This window comes from Melanerpes formicivorus, unplaced genomic scaffold (assembly GCF_026170545.1).
Source record: "Melanerpes formicivorus ecotype bairdi unplaced genomic scaffold, bMelFor1.0.p_v2 SCAF_13, whole genome shotgun sequence".
Lineage (NCBI taxonomy): Eukaryota > Metazoa > Chordata > Aves > Piciformes > Picidae > Melanerpes > Melanerpes formicivorus.
In genome coordinates this window covers 875,873-899,253 of record NW_027142365.1, presented here as the reverse complement: position 1 = coordinate 899,253, position 23,381 = coordinate 875,873, and the positions used below count along the sequence as shown (strand labels likewise).

At 48.6% G+C, this 23,381-nt stretch overlaps 1 protein-coding gene across 1 annotated transcript in view; it reads right to left on the bottom strand.

Annotated features, from left to right (window-relative positions):
* Nucleotides 1–23,381, bottom strand: part of GPR158 (G protein-coupled receptor 158) — a 124,065-nt gene that overhangs the window by 11,973 nt on the left and 88,711 nt on the right. The window contains exon 7 of the mRNA XM_068145757.1: nt 6,816–7,054. Coding sequence (XP_068001858.1) covers nt 6,816–7,054 — 239 coding nt within the window. The remainder of the gene's footprint in view (nt 1–6,815; nt 7,055–23,381) is intronic.

Genomic DNA, 23,381 nt, shown 5'->3' with positions numbered 1-23,381 from the left:
GCCCATGGCAGGGGTTTGGACCTGGCTGATCTTCAAGGTCCCTTCCAACTCAAACCGTTCTATGAATCTATGAAAAGATCAGTTGAGAGTGCTAAGAGCAGCTGAGAGGTTGAAAAGGTTTGGTTTGTAAAGCCATGAGAATAGGAATTTTCAGTGCCAGGTATTCCACTTCAACCAAGAAAAAGTTTGGCTTCCAAAGCAATGACAATGCCTGCTTCAAATGCCACAGGCTGCAGCTCTTCCTACTTCAGCTGGAGACTGTGGGCCAAATGGTGCTTATTTTTAGCAGGAAAAAAGTCTGCTCAAGGTTTGAAGAATTAGAAGGATTGCTCAAAGAATTACATTTTGGTTGTACACAGATTTGTCTGAAATGAAAGTAAAAGAGCCACAGTCAGCTCCCTCATAACCCCCAGCTTCAATGAGTAAGTACAAACTGCATCTCCAGGCCTGTCACCGTTTCCAGTTCCACACTCACAGTCACAAGGAGGTCCTGAGACATCGAGAGGAGATTGCAGAGCATTAATATATTGGAGCAGAAGGGTTTGCACCATTCAGTGCCTGATGCTTGCAAGCAAGCAGAGCAGCAGTGGCATCCCTGGCTGCAGAGAATCACCAGTGTGAGCAACACAGGCAGGGAACAGCTCCTGCAGCAGAAGGTAAAATGACAGAGTTCCTGTCCTGGCTAAGCCCCATGCTACAACAATTTCATGAGCAATAACAAACTATCCACACTGCTAGAAACCCAATTTATTAGCTAAACCACTAATTACACAACTTGGATGGATCATGTAGAAACTGTGCTTGAGGGGGGAAATCAAGTTCAGATAATTAGCTGCAGCCTATTAGTGCAATTTGTAACAACAGCCTGAAGATGCAGTTTTGCTTTATGCTAGGATGGCCTTTCTGGTGACACACGAAGGCACTTGCCACAACAACAAAGTCCACAGACAGAATCAACTTCAAACAGGCAGACACAGGAGCAGAGCTGGCCTCCATCCAGCAGGTTCCTAAGGTACCACTCATCTCTGAGGTGTGGTTAGTCCTGTCTGTGGCACACTGCTGACTGTGCCAAATACCTGGGATGATTGAAATCCATCAGATGTGATATGAAATGTCTCTTTGGCTTGCTGAGCAGTTTTCCACCCAAAGCCTGGTGCAGAAGAGTGCCTTCTTGACTGCTAAAGGACTATCCTACCATGCTGCAAACCTGCCCAAACCCCTCAGATTCAGAGCTCAAAAGATGTGATCTTGTTCCTTTACATGGGGGGCTGGTCTAAAGAATCTTTCAAGGTCCCTTCCAACCCCTGATGTTCTGTGATTTATCACACCTATCCCATTTCACTTACTGAGCACAAGAAGATGGAATACCTCCTTTCCTCCTTCTGAAACACGATGGGAATGCCTAGCAGACAAAGAAGTTTCAACATCCCTCTGGACAGAAAATGTGAAGTCCCAGCGAGGCAGCCTCCATCTCTGAAGTCTCCATCTCTGGAGGCATTCCAAACCCACCTGGATGTGCTCCTGAGTGATTTACTCTGGGTGATCCTGCTCTGGCAGGGAGGTTGGACTACATGGTCTTCAAGGTTCCTTCCAACCCCTACCGGTCTGTGGTTCTGTGGCAAATGACCTCAGTATGTGAAACCTATCTGCTGTGCACAGGAGAACAGACCCAAGGTTGGTACTGCTGACTCACCAAACCTCCTCTGAAGATCTGGGTTAATAGATTCACTGGGCTTTGCTAAAGAAGCAACTGTCTGTGCAGAGCCCTGTCCCAAGGCAGTTTCTGTGCCATTTTATTTCAGTGCCCATCAGCTGGGTTGTGCCATGCTTTGCACAGTGTGGCAAAGGCAGACTGGTCTGCTCCTGCCTGCCCAGGCCTCAGCACAAGTAAATTCCATGTTCACCCAGACCCTCTCTCACTGCCTGCTCTGCAGATGTCTGTGCTCTGCCTGACTGCTCAGTACTGCAGAGCAAGAGATGATGAACTGAAGACAGTGACCAAAGTCACCTTCCTCTCTTTTGAGGAAAATCATTGGGAAAAGTCCTTGAAAGCCTCCCTACACTTGAGTGGGTGCAGGAAGAGAACACCCACAGATGATGAATGGAGTGAAGGCAGCAAGGGCATGCCTTGAGGAGAGCTTCAGAAAAGCAAAGGTGATGTAAGGAAACATGAACAGTCAAGAGTGTGAAGCTGGGTTTCTGACATGGCTTACACACCATCTCTGCTCAGAGTCCCCAGGGAAGTTCTTCATCCCTTCCTCTGCAGCTTTGCTGTCCAGCACTAAGTTAAAATGCCAACTGTGCAGCCTTAACTTGCTCTCTTTCTCCATGTATAACCTTCAGTTCACTACAACCCTTCTTAAGAGACCATCATTTAATGCATGTGACAGAGCAATTGCAGAGATAAATCAAGGCTGGCTAATGAATAAAGCTCTCCAATTTGCTGCAAATGACATTTTGATGTCTAGTGAATGAGAGGAAGGACTGCAGGAGGCAAAAAGCTGTTCTGTGCACAACTGAGGTCTGACTTCCCCTGTCCCCCAGGCTCCTGTCCATAGGAAAAAAGTCTCCACTCAAGCCCAGCTTTGCAGAAATGGTCCCAGGGAGCATTCCTCTTGCTATGTGGGTGCCAGCTCAAACATTGGGTTGCACTGTTGATGTGACTGGCAGCAGAACTGAGCACAGAGGGCTGTGCTTGTAGCCAGTGAGACCATACATAACATCTTGCACATAGACTTGACTCAGCTCTGTAACTGAGCCAAGGGTACTGCCAAATGAGCATCCAATTAAATGCACCATATAACCCTAATCTTATTGTGCCTCAGCTCTGGCTGTGTAAAATGAGGGTAATGCCACCCTGTCACTGCAAGATGACAGCAGAGAGAAATTTGCCCATATCTGTGAAGAGCTTAAATCCTAAATTCTGTTTCCTTCCTGCCATGGTTGGGAGGGTGAGTTAATTCAGGCTGTCCTGGATGCTTTTCAATCTCCCACCCTACCAGAAATGCCTTTCTCTTGTGCTCCTTCAGGCCAGCCTCTTGCTGGGGACGGCTACAGCTAGAGCTACAGCTGCTGAAAGGGGCTCCCTGAGTCAGAAGGTCCAGCCCTGGGCTTGCTTGCACTGCTGTCCAAGAGACACCTGCAGAAAATGACACTCCTGAAGGGTTTAGTAGTCATGAGGTCTTGGGTGACAGGTTGGACCTGATGATCTCTGAGGTCTTTTCCAACCTTATTGATTCTATGATCCTATTCTATGACTAAAGCTCATTTCCATGACTCTCTGGGGTTCTGTGTCTGGCCACACTGATTTACTTGAACCCCATGTCTGCAGACCAAGCACAGGCACAGGAGGTGGCATGTTCTGTGTCCTTTCCCTACACTGGTGAGGGAAAGCTGATTACAGCTGCACCCTGACTAAGTTCATTTGCTATTCTGAACTTTGCAGTGCTGGCAAAACAGCACTGTTCCACCAGCTGGACCTTTTTTGTCCTCAGGCTTTAGACATAAATTACTGATTACAGCTCTCACAGCTACAACTCACCTACTTCTCCTCCACACTTCATTTCATTGGACTAATGTCTAACTTTCAAATCCCCTTTATTGGAATGAAGTGAGCTCTGGATCTGAGAGCACAGCTCCTCCCCCTGCTCATTCACTCAGGGTGCCAGCTGCAGCCAAGCACACAGCATTTTGAAAGAGGGGAAGATTTGTGTCCTGGATTGCACTGTGTTGCCAGCCAGCACAGTCTCTTTCTGCCCCACTGCATCCAATCTCCCACCTGGAGAGCTGCACCATGTCACAGGAGAAGTTCTCCTCTTAGCTGAAGAAGGCTTCTCCTGTGTTTCAGTGAGCTGTGCTCACACGTGTGAGTCTCCAGTGTGGAGTTACTCCTAGCAAGTTATAAATTACCAGAGACTTAGCTCTCTCTCAGAACCTCATTTTAATTACCCAGGCACAGCAATAGGGACCTGTGTGTAGAGAAAGAATGTTATCAAATCCTGACTTCTTTTTCCTACCCAAACTTCCATGGCCTGTGGCTGTGCAGGGCTGAGAAAGAAGAGCAGAGGTCCACAGGCTGGTGGGGGCACAATGCAACCCATTCCCCACACAGGCACAAGTCTGCCTTGCAATGCAAGGGACATCCTGACCTGCCTGTGAGCCTAGAGATGGTTTTGCATGGCAGTGCAGCCACAGACACTGAACTGAGTGTGAGCAACACACCCAGGAGTCTCACTCGTGCCAGGAACACATGCAGCAGCCTGGGCTTACCCCTGAGAATGAACTTTTCACAGTGATCACTGTTTTTACATGCTACACTCTTAAAGTACCTAAGGTGAGAACTGAAGGCAGATCCTCACCAGTGCTGAGTTCTGACAAGCACCTCCTGGCTGTCCTCTGAAAAACTGGTCTCTAGATGTCTCAAGACAGACACTCAAAATAGATAGCTGCTGTTGACAGTTTTGGCTCTAATCTTTCCACATCAGTGCTAAGCAGAGCAGGGTTTAAAACGCCCCACTTGGAACCACACAGTCCCTTTGCCATGGCATGCTCTGAACAGCACACCCTGAACATGGCATAGGGCCACCCCAAATGGGCATAACACAAAGAAATAATCATCACTCACTGAATGCCCCAGAGGGCCTGCAGAAAATGTAATGACAGGCCTTGTAAGGCTGTATTACAATGCCCCAGATCCAAACTGTCCAGGCAGCCTTAATGCCCAGAGCCTGTCCTGGCAACTGCTGCCCTCTTTAGATGCAGACATTATGTAGGTTAAGTGTCAACAACTGAACAGTGGGAGGGAGCTCTGCTGGGAACAGTCTGTAATGCTCACTGTGTTCCTTTCCCTGGCTGAGGGCATGCAGTAATCATGATGCAGCCTCATGGCTGAAATCCCCCTGATGCCCAAGACCCAAAGCATCACTCACCCATCACTGGGCAGCGTCTCAGGCCAGCTGCATGGGAGCAGCACAGCTCTGGCCAGCCAGGAGCCAAACGCCTCCCTGTGCAGAGCTCACACCTGGCATTCACTTCTGGTATAAAGGAAACATTGGCAACACACAGAATGCATCTGGGGATTAAAACCCCTACAGTTCAAATCCTGCTGGTGCTTGGTGAAGCCCTGACCCTGCCCAAGTCAGGAATATTCCCCTGCCAAGATTTCACCTCTGCTTGTTGTCTGTGCTTGTGCATGCCTGTGCACCTCTGCCTTCCTCTGCTCTTGGGGCTCTGCTCATCACACTTACTATGCTTTATTCTTCCAGTTCCTGGGAAGTTCTTTTAGATCCTGTGTGGGTATCTGCTTCACTCACAGTATTTTCCCCTTGGTACAAGAAAAATAGTTCAATTTGTGACACTGCCAGCCACTAGGTACCAGAAAGTTTCTTGCTTGGGGTCTTTTTTCTGACTTGGAAGCTGGTTGTGACAGGCAGAGCTATAGAAAGTACTCAGGCCATAGGAAAAGAGCTCTGTGCCTGAGCATTTTCAAGCCTCAGGTTCTTCTCCCAAATCTCAGGCTGTCACCCATAGCTTCTCAGTGTGATGGATGCCCCAGCCTTGAAAGTGATGCAGAAACAAAACCAAAGGAAATAAAGAGAGTAACACAACAAAGGAAATTAAATTGTTCCAGGCAAGGAACAAATAAGCTGCCCACAAGTACCCAAGCTCAGAGAACGTGCACTCAAACCGTGCTGTGCAGAGAAACTAAGAGAGGCTGGATGCTAATTTTTCTCATCAGCACATCACAGGGCACAGAGGCAGCGCCAGGAGTGGTGACAGGCTGTGTGGCTAAGCCCTGCTCCTCCCACACAGAGCATCCTCTTAAACTAAATGGACACATAAATATAAAATATCACTGCAATAAAAGCCTCTGGAGATAGAGTCTAAGTAGCATGATTAGTATGGAAACTGCTTCATAAATCCTAACTCAACTAATCTCTGGTAGCAGAAAGGATTCATCTCATGACGAGTTTCTAACAGAGCCTTGCTGATTCTCACTCCACTAATCTGCAACCTTGAAAACTCCCTCTCTGCACTTCAGTAAATCATGGACTGCCAAGTGAAAGAGGGAGATGCTCCGGCAAGGGCTGCAGGTGAGAGAGGACATGCCAACATAGCCTCTGGTTTTCACATGAAATAACCACCTTGCAGAAATTAGCACCCAGCAGTTGTCATTCACCATTTTAAATAAAGGCCTTGGAGTGCAGTGGCTTTGAGCTGGACGAGGGCAGATTGAGGCTGAGATTAGGAAGAAGTGAGGGTGGGGAGACACTGGAACAGGTTGCCCAGGGAGGCTGTGGATAGCCGCTCCCTGGAGGTGTTCAGGGCCAGGTTGGACAGGTTCAAGGTCGGGGTGGGAGGTCTGATGTGGGTTTTCTATCCCCATTGCTTTGACACCAATTTCTGCAAGGTTATGAACAATTGGTCCTGGCAAGTTCTTTCCTTCCTTGCCCAAGAGCTCTGCTCAGTTGTGCAGTGCAAAAGGCTTTCCTTAGCCTAGCTACCATTTCTCACTTGAACAGTACAGAAGACCTTCTGCTTTCCAAGATGCCGTTTCCTGAGCACCCATCGCTCTGTCCCTGCAATCCAAGTTACAAACCTTTGAAAGTCATAAAAGCCTCAGCACACCTTCATCACATTTTGCTTCTCAGCCCATTCAAAACCCCATCCCTTGACATGCTATATCCCTAGAAGCCTTTTCAGGTGACATTAGGCAGTCTGACAAAACTCTTCAAGACATTCTAAGAGAAGAGAAAGGAAAAGCCAACCCAAGGATTTGTTGTAGGCACTGAAGGGGAGGCAGGAGACGAACGTACCGACAGCCATCATGTAATCCCAGCGGTCTAGGAGGCACATGTTGAAGATCAGGTGGTCAGACGTCTGCCCTTGGCCGATGAGGGGGATGTTTCTCTCCAAATTTTGGGTTATTGCAGAAGTCCAGCCAACCAGGAACCAAAAGACTATCAGGAGAATAACAGCCAGCATCCTCATCACTCGCCCGCCCGTCATGTAGGGGATGCGCTGAGCCGTGCGGGACAGGAACACCTTCAGCACCCTGGGAAGCATTCAGAGAGGGCAGAATTAAGGAGGGCAGCAGCAGCAGCGCTGCAGGCAGGAGATTTGCATGTTATTTCCCTATCAGATTATTAAAAAACAATTATCAACATGCTTTCCCCTGACAGCACTGCAGCAGAGTGCAGCTGGAGCCGTTGTGATCACTTCCACATCCATCCTCTTTAAAGCGGAGCTGAGTGCTGCCCAGAGAGCGCTGCCCAGCCAGAGCAGGCAGCAGCAGCTCCGCTGATGCTAGACACAGACATTCCCATGCTGTGCTCCCAGGCTGTTTGCTGCTCTCCAGCTCCCAGTGGAGGACTTCTGCCTCTGGAAAAGGGAAGGCAATTTCCATAAAACAGCAACTCTGTGTGTGATTTCATTTCATTTGGATGCTGCCTGCTCATCCTATTTCCAGAGGAAAAATCACCTCTTCTTGGATGTTCTTCCCATTGAGTTTGATGCTTCCGAGACAATGACCTACTCCTCCCACAAATAACTGTGGAAGGCACTTTGCTAATTAGAAGCAAAACCAGGGGTGGGTGGTTTTGGGTTTTTTTTGAGCTGGGATAGAATCACCTTAAGAAAAGCCACATCATATGTCAGGAACACAGGCAGCAGCCACCTAGCAGGTAATGCTCCCAAAACATTTGCACTCAGAATAGGTTTGCTCCTGCCAAGAACCCTTCAAGGAGGCATCACCTGCATTTTCTACCCATCACCACCTGCTGAACAAGACAAAGGTTCTGCTGGGAGCATGAAGGCCACCAAAAGGCATGAGGAAATGGCCTCAGGAAGGAGGAGGGTTTGACTCTTTATGTAGCACAGAACATCTTTGTGTTGCCTCAGCATGGGATCTGCCAGAAGCATCCAACCTTTTCCTTAGCTGTTTTCTAAGGAGAAAAGAAGGCCTCAGGGGCTGCCCCTGCAGTGCTTCTCTCTTGACTCTGCCAAGCTACCAAGGCTGGGCAGTGAGGAAAAGCCATCAAGGAAGTTTTGATCTACCCAAACCTTTGGAAGCAGATGGGCTGAAGTTTAAAGGCTGTTTTAGAGCTTGGGGTGAAGAGCCTTTCAGAGTGGTGAGCTGTTTCAGTGACTTTGTCCTCAAAACCATGGTGGTGCCTGATTCCTGGGCATGAGCATGCCCAGTGAATACTCCTGGTATCCAGGAAGGGACAAATTATCACTGAAGTTTAGGGAACTTTAGTGCTCAGCTCCCAAGTCCTTGGAGATACTCCAGGTGAGGCTGGACAGGGCTCTGGGCAACCTGATCCAGTTGAGGATGCCCCTGCTGACTGCAGAGGGGGTTGGACTGGGTGACCTTTGGGGGTCCCTTCCAGCCCAGACTTTTCTATGCTTCTTTCCAGTGGCCTAAGCTCCACAACCAGGCTCACCCTGTTAGCAAAAACCATCCAACCATCCCCACTCAGATTCATGTCTGTGCTTGTCTTGGTCTCAGAGAAGGCAGAAGCACACGGGGTGCCTCTCAAACAAACACCAGAGCAGTACCTTTCAAGCAGAAGCACAAAAGCTTTCCCACATCCACCAGAATGAATCATCACCTGACTACAAACGGTCCTGGCAGCGTGCACTGGGTGAAGTCGAAGATCTGAGGGTGTTCACCACTACTCAGCTGCTTCCTCTAAACAGTTACTCTGCAGGGAGTCACAGTTCTTGATCTTTCCATGTTTGATGGATGCTCTGCTCTCTTGTTACAGATGCTAAGTGTTTTATGTTGGAAGCAGCTTCCCAAAGACTTCAGGCAGGACAGAGAGGAGATTCCACCGAGGCAAGGAGGTGACTCCCTCTGCACTGCTCAGCTGCAGCACTCCTGTTCCACGGCAGCACTGCTAAATCCTGCCTCTTAGAACACTAAAGATCAGTAAGTGAGGGATTTCCTGCTTGCACTTGTGAATGCTGATCACTACTCAGCTTCTCCGAGGACAGGAACACCTCTCATACGAGGAAAGGCTCAGAGAGCTGGGGCTGGTTAGCCTGGAGAGGAGGCTGAGTGGGATCTGATCAATGCTGACAAGTATCTAAGGGGTGGGTGCCAGGCAGATGGGGCCAGGCTCTTCTGAGTGGTCCCCAGTGACAGGCAAGAGGTAATGGGCATGAGCTTGAACACAGGCAGTTCCCTTTAAATATGAGGAGGAACTTCTTTAGTCTAAGGGTGGCAGAGCACTGGAGGAGGCTGCCCAGAGAGGTGGTGGAGACTCTGTCTCATCAGACTTTCAAGGCACACCTGGATGTGTTCCTGTGTGATCTGCTCTAGGCTGATCCTGCTCTGGCAGGGGGGTTGGACTGGGTGACTTTCAGAGGTCCCTTCCAACCCCTAAGGTTCTGAGATTCTCTGAAGGCAGGAGCAGGTGAATTGGGAACCACCACCTGCCACAGCTACAGTGTGCCAGCTGAGGAAAAGCTCCTTGTGCGTGTTTGTGGTGGTTGGGGAGTCGGAGAAATCACACAAACCAGCTGGGAGCTCCTGGAAACTTCTGTTTTGGGCCTCTCAAGTCAGCTCTTGGGGACTCTGTTGAGCCTTTTTTGGATGTAACAAGGCAGGACCTGTTGTATTTTCCCCAGTGCTTGCTGATGGACTGGGGAGTGTGAGGCAGCTTCCAAGGCAGAGGGGTGGGCTGCTGTTACCCCACACTGAAACAAAGAACAGTCTGCAGCACAGCAGTCAAAACTCCTCCGATCTGGATCAAACCACCTTTCCTGTTTCCTCCTCCTCCTCACAGAAACAAGCATCTGCCACCACCACCACTCCTTCCTGGGACCTGTAGGCTTACAGGCAACCCAACCTTCACACTTGGAAATCACACACCAGTTCTTTTCCTGAGATGCTGTAAGGAGAGCTGCATCAGATTTGCAGTTTTGAGAATCTCCTTGCCAGGGGCTGTGGCATAAAAGCACTCAACCAGAACACAGCTCCAGTGCTGCAATTCTCTCACCTTCCTGCTTCAGGAGGAATCCAAACCCACTCTGGTTACCACCTCGCCCCTGTCTGATGTGCTCTGTCTCCTCTCCCAGGTACTGCTGAACACTCTCAAAGCAGAGGCAATGCCCTGGAGTTTCCCCTCCCAAGAGCATGCCCACTCACCAGGCTGGAAGGCCATTCTCTTTCCTGTACCTCTGACTCACATGCTATCAAAATTCACCATAAAACAGTTGAATCACTGCAATGTGAGGCCAGATTGCCTCAGCAAACACTTACTGTCTGATGGCTGGTGCCCTCCTGCAGAAGACCAGGGAGTTCTTGATTAAAGTCCTTGCCCTGACTTCTGGGGACACAATGCTCAGCCCTCCTGTTTTGGACTGCTCTGTATCTGCACTTTGGGTTGAAGCAGCTACTGAGCAAATGTCAGAGACTCCTCACAAGGGCCAAGGAAGTGAAGCTGGTGGGCTGCATCTACACTAGGAAATGACACATGCCCAGAGGTGTCCCTGGCACTGATGCCAGCCAGCATCCATACCATTACTTGCCAATGCAGGGTGGCTGTATGCACACTGCAGTGGCCTGTGCCACCTCCTGAACCATGCTTGGGAGCATGCAGGTTATCCCAGGGACTGCTCAAACGATTCAGCAGCACAGAGGAAGGAATTCCAGCATCCAGTTATGCCCTCTGATGCTATTTGATATATGAATATAGATGTAGCCTTGGATTCAAATCCCAGGGCAAACTGATGCTTGATTATGAGTATCAAGTAAGGCAATGTCAACTGAAAGCTCCTCCTCCTGTCCTGCCTACCCCCAAAATGGCTGGAAGTGTCCTGGTAGAAGCTTAGGGCATAGGTTGAGACATTTGGCCTCTGATCCAAGGCAGAAGCAGAAACTTAACCATCTTCATCAGCATCTCCAAGCTCTTCTCCCACATGCACTTCACTTCTCTGCACTGTTGTTGGTAAAGCATAATTTTCAGTGAGATGCCACCAGCTCTGTTTGCAGGCAGATCAGGCAGAACACTGCAATGAGCTCTGCCTGCTTTGCTGGAAGTCACAGCTGCCTTCAAGCAAAGCTTTGACCCACAGACAGCTACAGGCAGTACTAAAGCTGGTATGCAACAGCCATGCTCTTACCGAGTGAAGAGGAGGCACAGCTCAGGCTGATGACCTGCCTGGAGACCACTGCAGCTACTGCCCCTCTGCTGCCTGCACTGCCAGCTCCAGGAAGAATTAAGCTACATGGTCCAAGGGTTGTTTGTGGAAGGCTGGCTCCATATAAATAGATGAGGGGAGGGCCTGGTTGCAAACAGCCAAGGGAAGCCCAGCAGCCAGGAAAAGAAGCAATGCCACAAGCGGATCTGAAGCCGAGGGACAGAGTGTCCTGGTTCACGCTGCTGGCTGGGAGCTTCAGCTTGGAAACAGTGAGCAAAGCATGGGGCCGCTGCTCTGGAAGTCACATCCTGAGATGCAATGCATGATTTCAGTAAATACATAAAGCCACACCAAATGTTCACGTCCTATCCATACTCTGTCCCAGGAACAGAAAACACAGCCCCCAAACTCCCTGCCCCCAACCTGTCTGCTGAGCGTGCGAGTGGCAGGGTGAAGGACCCTGCCCTGGCAGCCACAGTGGGTTTGGTTTTCATTCCTAGTATCTCTCACTTCGTGGCTTCACTGAGTCATCCTGGCAAACTGTTCTGTTCCAGACTTTTTATTGTGATAGGAGAGCTACAGCATAAAGAGAAGAGGTTAAGCTCTCGTGAAGTGCATTGCCCTCCCGTGGTGCAGGGACTGTGTCTTGCCTGCTTTGTCTGGAGCAGCAGTGGCCATGCCACTCTGAGCTGGTAAACTGCTGGGATTCTACTACAAGTGACAAGTTAGTGATGAGAGGTGCATGGCAGCATGCCAGGACAGAAGGGGACCTACACTTCATGCCTGATACCCAGGCACACACACAAACACTGAGCACAGCTTTTGTTTCCACATCAGGAAAGATGACAAAGAGAGAACATCAATAACTAAGGCCTGTCTGTCTGTCTGTCCCCTCATCAATGTCACTGATAAAGATATTGAATAGGACTGGAGCCAGCACTGATGCCTGGGGGAGATTGTGCTGCAGGACTGCTTCTGTTGCTCTGGAGGAGTGCCTGGCTTCAAATCCTCACCTGGGCTAATCAATGCTTAATGAGTGGCAATATTCCTACCTGAGGACATCCTGACAGCAGATGAACAAGCCAGTGCTCAGGCAGTGGTGTGGACTGAGTGATCAGGGCAGCAGTGCTGTCCTTTTTCCTTCCCAGATTGCATTTACTGCCAAAAATGGGATTGGGAAGGCACAGCTTCCTTGTGATTTTCCCAAGAGTTTGCAAGTGGTTTCCTCTTGTGGCAAACTAATGTGACACAAAATCACCAGATGTGTGGCTAGAAAAGCAGGCTGTGAAAAGGAGTCAAGTGTGTTCTCCCTCAGAGCCTGGCAAGAACTGCCCCCAGCAAGCAAAGGCAGGTGGGTCATGACCAACCTACTCCCTACAGTAGTTTGCTAGGTTAGCCTTAATGCCACGTGGGTAAAGGGAGTCCTACAGTGGCTGAAAAAGTTCTTCTGGCTCCACCCACAGGTGCTATACTGTGCTGCCTTCACCTCCAGGCAGGCTGAGGAAGGTGAGGGGGGGTCACATGCCATTCAAAGGGAGGCTCCAAGCTCTGGGAGGCAGCAGGAGCCCAATAGGTTTCCCACTGCAATCAGAACCACTCATTCATGCCCATGTGGGCAGCACTGGACTTGGCAGCCTCATGCATATTTAATAACATGGAAAGAGTCTAAAAATATGACTTGCTTTGATGAGAATGTATTGATTTGAAGTAGCTTTTGTCTGCCAATCTGCAGGTAAGCCTGGAAGGAGCACACAAAATGATTTCTTTCAATGTAGCCCAGATTCTGACATTTTTCATGCTATACATCTGCTTTATTTTCTCCTTTCACCTGCAAGTCTAAATTCCCACCTGACAAAAGCTCAATTTCCTGGTGGACTATAGATCAAAAAGCTTTCTGTGCCTGCAGCCAGTGTCTAGGACTGTAGCTGGAGTCTTCTGTCAGACCAGCTGAGGTTTTCTTTTCCCCAGTGCCTCTTGGCTCCCCAGCTCACTGCCCCGCTGCCTGCATCCGTCCAGCTGCCTGCTAGCTGCCACTGCAGAAGACACTCAGACTGTGTGTGTGTTGCTTTCTGAAGAGCTTTTGTTCACACCACCCTATCATCCAGGTAGGGCTCATCAGAAATGGTTATTCCTCAGCTGGCTTTGCCTGTGCTGGGCGAGTGCTGGTGGATGTACCAAGTGCTGGGGACCTGAGGTACGAAGGGCTCAGCAAGGGGACTTGGCCACGTCACGGAGCAAGGTTTCAGTGATGCAGACTAAGACTTCTTATTTATGAAATCCTCATCTGCTTTGTGCTAATTATCTCTTCTAATAAACCACTTACTGCACTAATCCCCCCCCAACCCCTGCTGAGATGAGCAGAACTGCAGAGAGTCAGTGAAACCTCTGACCCTCTGCGGTGGAACTCTTGAGCTCTTCCAGAGCACACTGTGCCCATACAAAGCACTCACTAAAGCCCTTCAGTCTGTGCCCAGAGAGCTGGCAGTGCCATGTCTCCTGCCTGTCAACTCCTCAGGTTTAAGGCTACATCACACACTTGCTCCAGTGGCACTAAAATCAAGAGCTCATGACCAGGGAATCCTGTGTGAGACTCTGAGAGTTCTGGAAGCTCCAGGCCCTTGGGCCAGGCAGAAGCCATCTCCTGTGTTGGTAACGGAGCCATTTCAGTAACTTACTCCTGAGAGATGTGTTCCAATTTCTACATCCTTCACCTGGCAAAGATGAGGGCAGCTCCTCAGACATCCTTCTCCATAAGCAAACCAATCTTGCTGAGCTCCTCATTCAAACCTGAGGTGGGTTTGGTGGCAGCAATCTCAATGAAGGGATCTTTCAGACTGCCACTGCCAGCAGTTTAGGCTGAAGGTCATAAACCCTTCAGCCCATACCAGCTTGGGCTAAGCTAATTATTTGTTTCTTACCAATCATCAGGTAGTTATTTTCCTTCTGTACACCTAGAGCCATTCAGTTCCCTGCCCTTATCGAAACCCTTCAGAAGGGGCAGTACAAAAGATCTCCAGGGCACTATTGATCAGGGAGCTTACACTGCAAACAGATGCAAGAATGGACTCCTGGTGATCCTTCCCTTAGACAGGTCAAGAACACTTCAAGGATTTCACTACAAAGTTTGCTTCACCAAGCGCTGTGGAGTTGGATGTACAAAAGCCAACTCCCCTCCTGCTCCCAGCTCCCACTGCTCCATTTACCAAAGACTGCTGAGTAGAACCAGCCAGGCTGACACCAGCTCCCCTCCCTGTCAGTGCTGTTCCATACAGGCATCCTCTCCCACTGAAAATGTTCACAGACAATTTCAACAGCCTCTGCAAATGTCAGAGGCATTTTCTAGTGAGCAGCAGTGAGGTAGCTGGGCAAAACCTTATGCCAAAGCTTCTATTTTTGCTCCTAAAATAGTCACACTACAGACAGTGAAAGTCTTGCACAGATAAAGCCCAAATCCAGGCCAAAGTAAATTTGGAGGTGGCTACATATCTGGATACAGAGAGAGCTTCTTTCCTTTCTTCTCCATAGTTCACTTGCAAGCCTTGGACTTCTGATCAGAGGATGATAAGCCTCGCTTATAAAATGTTGACAGCACCTTTTCAGCTTTGTTAATGAGCCCAGAAACCCAAAATGCCTCCTTCCTTCTGACCTCAAGGCAGCAGGCATTCTGATCCAGTTGCAACTTGAAGAAAACAATACCTAGGAAATTTCCTACAGGACTCAGAAGATTCAGCAGCCCACAGCAGCTGCAATGCTTCCACACACTGAAGGCAGCCTAGAGGAATGCCAGGCTTTTCTCTGGATCAAAAAGCAGCAAGCAAAGGTTTAGTGGAGCTGTGTGAGTTACAATTCACTCTGCTAGCAGCTGTCTCCTGTGAGGACTGAACTATTCTATATCCCTAGCACAGACCACTAACAAATGCACTAAACAGCAGCCAGCAGCTGAAGGCAAACAACACAACCAACACTACGAAGATAAATGTCTTAATGTTCATAGATGGATGCTTCACTCTGTTCCCCTTTCCACCCCATCACACATCAGGCAGTAGGACAGCTGGGGCAGATCCAGCAGCCTGGAAACAAAATTCCCAAGACCCAGAGAAGACTGTGGAGAGCTTGATGTAGCTTCAGAATTCACCAAACTGGATTAAATCATGCCCTGCCCTGCAAGCGAAGCAGGAGGCACAAACCCTGATGGCTCCAGCCTGATGCATCTATTTGCTTTGTCTTTTTGCCCATTAGAAAAAAATAAATAACCCCCCAGCCACCTTGCCTCACACAGCAGATGCCTAACATCTGTGCTTTCCCTTGGCCTTTACGAGGAGGTTGCTGCAGGGGAAGGTGCACACAGCTCAAAGCTGCCGCTGCCTGTGGGTCCAGCGGCACTGTCAGAGGACACTCCAGACAAGTGCTTCTCAAATTAAAGTGGGTTAAGTATATACCTTGAAAAAAACCCCAGGAAGAGCCCAGGCAGTGCTGTATCTGTGGAACACTCTCTAAGGCACTATGCACACAATCTTTTGGCACAAAAGGATCCCCTCACGAGTTGAATTGCAAGGGCTTGCTTCCTCTTCTGCCATGACAGGACACTCCCGCACAGCGCTTCAACATGCCTCTCCGTTATTAAAGGTGCAGGAAGCAAACACCAGCAGCTGAAGGGACAGGAATCTCATCTTTACAACTTGTAACTCATCACCATCCTTATGCCCCTCCATTTCTTTCATATCTTTTGGAGTGAGTTTTTTTTCTCCCTTCCTTTTCACTTCCTTCTGTCAGAAGGTTTTGGTGGTGGAAGTCAGGAGTGAACTTGTTAGGAGAGGTTCACACAGCTGCTTCCAGACAGGGTGTCCAGAAGAGCAAGCACCTGAACACATCCAAAGGCAAACACTGACATGGTTTGATGTCTTTATCACACCACAGTCTCAGTCTTACCTCCTCATTGCTCATCACATGCAAACATGGAAACTTCATTTACAGGAAAAATAAAACCACCCTGAATTTCAGCTAACAGAAATGGAACTCCCTAGTGGGATACCCAACATTTGTGTTTTCCCTGCAAATAAACACACTCAGCATGTGGAAACATCTCTTCCAGTCCACATCAACTAACCATGCAGACCACTTGCACCAACAGCCTTCCAAGCTATGCTTCCTTTTCTAACAGAAGTTCAGTGATCCTGAACAAGGACAATCCAAAGCTGCACTTTCTAACCACGAGGGCACTGAGGAGGACACACTGAAAGGTTCAGCCTTTGATGTGTTCTGCTCTCATTTCCATGCATTCATTACCTCTGCAGATAATTGCACAGCACAGAGGTAACAAAGAACTTGTCCTACTATTTTGCTTCCTTTAGCTATAAGAAAGACTAATCACATCCTCTGGATACAATCCTCCTCTTGGATCCACAATGCAGACTTCCCTGTCCCAGCAGAGCTCAAGAAGAGGTGCTGGGCTGCCAAGCCCTTTTTGTCTGATGCAAAGCTGGCAGGGGTTAGTGAAATGTGGAACAGCAAGCCACAGAACTGTAATGTTTAGTTGTAACATTTGCTGAGGGGTTGGCACCCACTCTAATAAAACAAATGCTAATCACTTTATAATGTGATTGACAGCAGCAGTGCTTTAGCAGCTCCACTGAAAAAAGCAGCTCTTTATCAGCACTGCACTCTCCTTCCACTTGTGGAATAAATATTAACTTTATCTTGTGGTTGTGCATGCAGGTATCACAGCTAAGGCCTTCATATGTATTGGAAAGGAAAGTTTCTTCTTCAGCTTGTCTGCAAAAGATAAGACTGAAGCCACTCTGCCAGCAGGTAAGATCAGGAACACCTCCGCCTGCCACGAGCTGGAGCAGTGCTGCCGCCAGTGGAAACGGAGCCCACGAACAGTGATAACTGCTTGGGGTGAAATTTCCACCTGATAAAATACTGTCACCATTAACAACATTCCTCTGCAAATGGGTGCCTGGAGTAGATTGCACTGCAGGGAATGAAAATCCTGGCAAGGCTGTTCAAACTCATCAGGCATCTGGGGAATTTTTGTGTCGATTGATTCACAGAACGCCAGAACAGCCAAGGTTCCAAAGAGAGATTAGGAGCTGGCCTAATCCAGCCCTTGTGACCAAAGCTGGATCAAAGACAGAAGGTTACTCAGGACCTTGTACAGTAGTGTTTGAGTTATTGGTCTATGTTAAGCATCCCCTAGAGCAAGCAAAAGAATCCAGTGGCTGGCACGGAGGAGCAGTGGCTCTCCTGTAGAGCTAGAAGCCCAACATGCAAGCTGAAAATCAAGGGCTTCCACAGATGCTTCTTGTCTTTCAGTGCAGCTGCCAGGCTCACAGGAGATACTTATGACACAGAAACAACATCACATAGATCTATCTCTGCCCAGTCAGCAAAGAGCTGCAGATATGGCCTCTGCTACCCACAGTACTTGTTTGTTATAGTACATTTTTTTCCTAGTATTTTTTTAATAGCTTTAAATCCTCCATTGCTCAGCAGCGTTCCCCATGAAGAGCTCTAGAAAGGTTCAACAGACTAGCACAGGACTGACCCCAAAACACCACAGCCTGATCAGCTGTGTGGCACAGACTATTACACTGCTCCACAGCCACTCCTGCAATCTGTAGGAGTGTTTAACTACAGAGTATCTTCCTAGAAGAGCATCAGCCTTGATCTGAAAGCAGCACCAAAATGGCCTTATTCCTCTTGTGAGGGTTTTCAATAGCTGTGCAGCCTTCTGAGGGGGATTTGTGTCAGATTCCTCTGGCATTGGCTTCCACCTACCAGATCTTATTAAACCTCAGTCCAATAGATTAAAGAGTCCTTTGTGACTACTTTTTCTCTCCCTGCTTGTTTGCACACCACACAAGAAGCCATCTCTTGGTCTTCTTGCTGCTCTGAAAACCAGCTTAGGCTTTGCAGTATCAAACACTTTTCCCAGCCCTCAAGTGCTCTCTGAACCACATCCTCTGCTGCACACCTCAGGAACAGGACCTAAAGCATTCGTATCAAAGATGTCACCCCCTGCTGTGACATCACTCCTCTGCTGATAACTTTTCAAGCCCTTATTCTTCTTAATTTTGTGTCTTTAACTAGTCCCTAACTGTAATTTGCCTTTTGGCTGTATTCATAGAATCACAGAGTGCTAGGGGCTGGAAGGGACCTCCAGAGATCAAATCCAACCCCCCAGGGCTACCCTTCTGACTAAACCCAAGGTACCAAACACTGAAGACTGCTTTTCATTCCTGTACTTTCTGAACCAAAATGTACCATTTTCCAAGCTTTGTGTTGCCCACAAATGTGAGGAGAATCGTTTAGGGCTTAGTTCTTCACTGCAACTGGAAGTGCTAAATAGGATCATGCTCACTCCTGACCCTTCACAGCAGCCCACCAGGAGCCTCCCTCCCCTCCAGTCAGGATTTTCCATGGACAATCAGCCTATGTGATCTGCAGAGCTCTGCTTCAACTCAACTGTGGAGTGTGAGTCACACACTTAACTCCCTCCTCCACAAATAGCCTGCAGCTGATGTATTGCAATGCTGGTTTCTCTTTCATGCCATAATCCTAGCCAGCAGGTACCCTGCTCCACTGACCACTTCTGTCCTTCCCGTGCAAGGAGCAGGAACTCAGCCTGCAGAGCTATGCTGTACTGCAAATGCATGTGCAAACACATCTGCTAGGAAGGAGATGCTGCTGCACAGCATCACAGCATGAAGGTTTGCCATGGGAGGTGGTCCTGGAGTTGGACAAGGTCTCTGAGAGGGTGAGCTCCAGCTCTGAAGCTGTTATCATATAATCAGATGAGCAAGACCAGTCCTTTCTCCCCCTTAAACTGGACATTAGGAAGAAGTTCTTTACTCTGAGGGTGCTGAGACACTGGAATGCTACCCAGGGAAGCTGTGGATGCTTCAACCCTGAAGGTGTTCAAGACCAGGCTGGATGAGGTTTTGAGCAACCTGCTCCAGCAGGAGGTGTCTCTGCCTGTGGCAGGGGAGTTTGAACCAGGGGATCTTTAAGGTCCCTTCCTACTCAAGCCATTCTATGATTCTATGACAATCTGCCTCTTTCATGACATGAAAAACCACCTGAAAGGCCTTGTGGTACCTGCAGAGGGCCTTCTAACCCACTGTTGGTTTGGGGGGGTGGGGTTGTCCTAATCAAGACAGCAACAGAATACAGTATTGGAAGACCAGGTACTCTCTTTACCTCCTGTTTGAATTGTCCTAGCTAAACTCAGGGCCCTCTGACAAAGCAGAATGTGTGCTACCTGAAGGTGATTAAAGCAGGCAGCCCTGTGGAACTGTACAGCTGTGTCTGCAATACTTTAGTATAAATTAAATATTAATAGGAATGGGGATGAGAACATTTGCAGGATCACAGCACTCTAATAATCTTCCCTACTTTATGTGCTGCTGGATTTTTTTTGCTTACAGATAATGTTTATTAGTCCCACTTCTACACTGTGCTCCATCAAGATGAATTCTGCACTGAGTGTCTTTCTAACCCTTGTGCTACATTTTATTAGCTTATACAGATGAAAGTAGATATTTTATTCAGGAATATGAACCAGGGGTGTAGTGCTGTCTAGTTAAAGCTAGTTATTGCTGGAGGATAGCAGAGATACAGAGGAGCTAAGCAGGACTTTAATAATGCAGATCTGAATAGGAATGAAAATGCTACAGTGAAACTGGATGGGACTCTTGCTTCATCTGGAAGAACTAAAGAAGTGAGAATTTCATCTTGGGTGTGCATCGTGCAGGAATGCCATGTGGAATGTCCTGCCCTCCCTTGATGCTCATCTGAAGCTTTGGTGTGCTGTGTACCACAAAGATAAACAGACTAGCAAAGGTTTGCAGGAGGCAACCAAAATGAATTACACTCAGGAAATGAATTAATTGGGTGAAGGCATGCTAAGGAGAGGACAGACTCTAACATGACCAGCCCAGTCAGTGAAACTTTGCTCCTTAGCAACTTCTACTTTGTGGGCACACACCTTTGCAGCAAGCCCAAGTCCCTGCCTCCCTAAAGTGGATCTCCCAGCCTTTCACTGTGCCCCCAGCCCTCAGAGCCTCCACCTCTCTGCTGTGCCCTCCAGCAGCCAGGCACAAGGGACAGCGTGGGAGAAACCAGCAGCGCAGGCATGTCAGGCAGAGAGGGCCCTGCTGATGACCATTCTCCTCACCTCTCCATTCTCCTCACCTCTCCATTCTCCTCACCTCTCCATTCTCCTCACCTCTCCATTCTCCTCACCTCTCCATTCTCCTCACCTCTCCGTTCTCCTCACCTCTCCGTTCTCCTCACCTCTCTGTTCTCCTCACTTTCACTCAGCAGTAGAAGAAATGGAGGCTCTCTTCCTGGGTTTCATTCTCCTGAAGTGCCTGTAAGACAGGCTGTGGATACAGACACACACATCTGTCTGCATGCCCATACCTACAGCTTGCTTCCATTCTTGTGCTTTAATCCAGAGCTGAAGATTCTGCGTGAATCCTGACACCAAGATGGCAGAGTTCACAAAATATTAATATGAATTAAAACAATGAGGTCACATGCTCACAAAATGCAAGGCTTGAAAAAGGACCTGGAGATTCTTCAGGAGGGAAGCACACTGCGAGGTGCAGCATCAGCAGCTCTTCTGAACTCAGGAGGTTCACATTTGAAAGATCTTCACTTCTGGTTTTGAAGAAGTCCTTGCTGAGGAAAGCAGTGAGCTTTGTGTTCACGGCTCTGCAGCTAGCTGGCTTAAATGAAGCTCATTTCCTTGCTCCCATCCTTCCATCTCCATAAACATCAGCTCATTATTTTCAAAATGCACAATGAATAAGGAAGAGGCAATTTCAGAGGAGGCACTGCAGGAACTGACTGTGACGGGCGCTCAGGGGATGAATCAGTACATGACTCCCCTCCTCCTTTACTCTGCCTCAAGCATCTGCTTTGGGCTCCTCTGATTTCTCCTTCATGAGAACGACCCTCAGGAAACCTCAAAGACCTCCAGTGCCTCCTACCTGCCTTTGGATAACCTTCAAGCTCCAGTGCCACTCAAAGCACCTCATTTGTGGAGAAATACAGCTTTAGACTTCCTGCTTGCCATTGGGAGCTGCTTTTACACAATGGTGGTTTTCCCATTAAAGCTTCAAACAGTCACAGGTTGCTTGCTAGCAATCGGTGCTTCCCTCAGGCAAGACACAGGCTACCTGCAGGAGGGAACCAGTGCTTGTGATGAGGATTTGTGGTGCCTGCAGTAAGCTGTTCTTCAGCTCTGCACTGACTGTGGATTGAATTAGGTTTGGCAGATCCTAGTAGGGAAATTCACAGCCTCATAAGGCAACCAGCTCCACTGCCTGTTTACTCTGATAGTGAAAATGTTTTCCCTGTAGACCACTGCCCCTGATGCTAATTTATGCTGTATAAAGTTGCAGTCTCCCCTGTCAGTTTGTCCTTGTCCTTTGTCCTCCCACTCCACACTGCTGTAAAGAGCATGGCTCCATCTCCTCTGTAACCTCCTTGTAGGTGTTGGATGGCTGCTCTTAGGTCCCTCCAATGCCATGTCTCTTCAGCTGAACAAGCCCTGTTCCCTCAACCTCTCCTAGCAGGGCAAGTGCTCCCAGCCCTGGCCATGCTGCTGGCCTTTTTCTCAAGCTCACTGATGTTTTGGAGAGTCCCAAACTGGACACAACATTGCAGATATGATCTAAGGTGTGCTGAGTAAAGGAGAATACTCACTTCCCTCAACCTGTTGTCCTGTTGACTGTAGTGTAAGCAGTCCAGCCTGCTGCTAGCCTTGTGCTGATCAAGGATGAGGATGTAGTTCATTCTTGGCTTCTTATTCAGTCTTTGTCCCATTTGCTGACTCTGCCAGCACAGAGGCCAAGTAACACCAAACAGCTGAGCAAACAATGCCAGAGTGAAAGGTTTGCTGCCCAGTTTTGCAGCCTGTCCTCACTCCATACAAATGAAAGATCAGCTGCCACCCCTTCCTCACATCATGCCAAATGACACAGACAACCTGTGAGGGCAGCAGAACTGCAATGCAAAGTGAGTCTTCCACAGTCTCAGGCTGTTTCTCTATGTATCTGAGCTATAGATAACAAACCACTAAGCCAAGCCAGCAGCCCTGTCACATCTTTTCTATAGTGCTCTAGCTGTTTTTCGTTTTGCAGCAGAAATTATTCAGCCCAGCAAATACCACGAGGGTGTGGGATTTTCTGGATGAAACTCAAAGCAAAGGATGAGGCCAGACTTAGCAGCACGGAGTTAGATTAGCAGCTGAAGTGTGCAGTCGTAAGCAGGGACACAAATGAAAGAGAAGAGGCTGTGTTTCAGTGGGAAGGCAGGGAGGGTTTTCCACTTACAGTCTGACATGTGGCTAGTGCAGCACAAAACACAAGATGTTCTCAGTCCTCATTCAGTTTATGAACATGATAGCAAACCTCCTCCAGCTAATGTGCCAACACGGTGATGAGAAGAAGATCAAAAGGTGAGCAGGTCTACTTCAGTCGAGATGCCCAAGCACCAACACACCAATACTGCATCTCTCTGCTTCAACAAAACCACTTGCAGCCTACCAATGGATGTTTTTTCATCAAAGAGGAAAGAGCATTGGGATTTATCCAGCATGCCCCAAAACAGCTTCAGTTTGTAAGGAGACTGTGGAAGTGGGATCTGAAGCTGGGTCTCTGAAGGATGTCAAACCCTTTGAGTCTCCTGTGAACGCAGTGCCAACCCCAGGGAGCCCAGAACTCCCCACACAGTTTTGCTGGCAGGCACTGACGCTTGTGAGCAAGTAGCTGTGACTGCCTGGAGAAAGCAGCCCTTGATTTGTGAGCCAGGAGAAAAGACAGTAGCTATGTACACCAGGGTGCATTGCCTTACCCAGCATCATGCATCTAAGCACCTAGACAGCAGCTCTCCATGAGCACTTTGCAGGGAAACCTTTCAACACGGCTGAACGCTGCAAACACTTTCCTAGACTCGAGGAAAATGCATTCCCCTCCTGGGAGCAAGCATTCTTGCACAGTTTTACAGCTGATGCCCACATGCTTCATCAGACCCTGCCTGCCTTCCTACGTCGCTGCTGGGATCGAGAGCGGACAAATTGAGCAGGAAGAGGGAGGAGAAACACAGAGTGATTTTAGAAAGTCAAAAGCAAGGCTTGTTTGTGGTAATATTTGCCACTCTTCCATCTAGGCACCCACACAGATTGCACATCCTCCCACAGAGCTGGAAATTAATAAGATGTG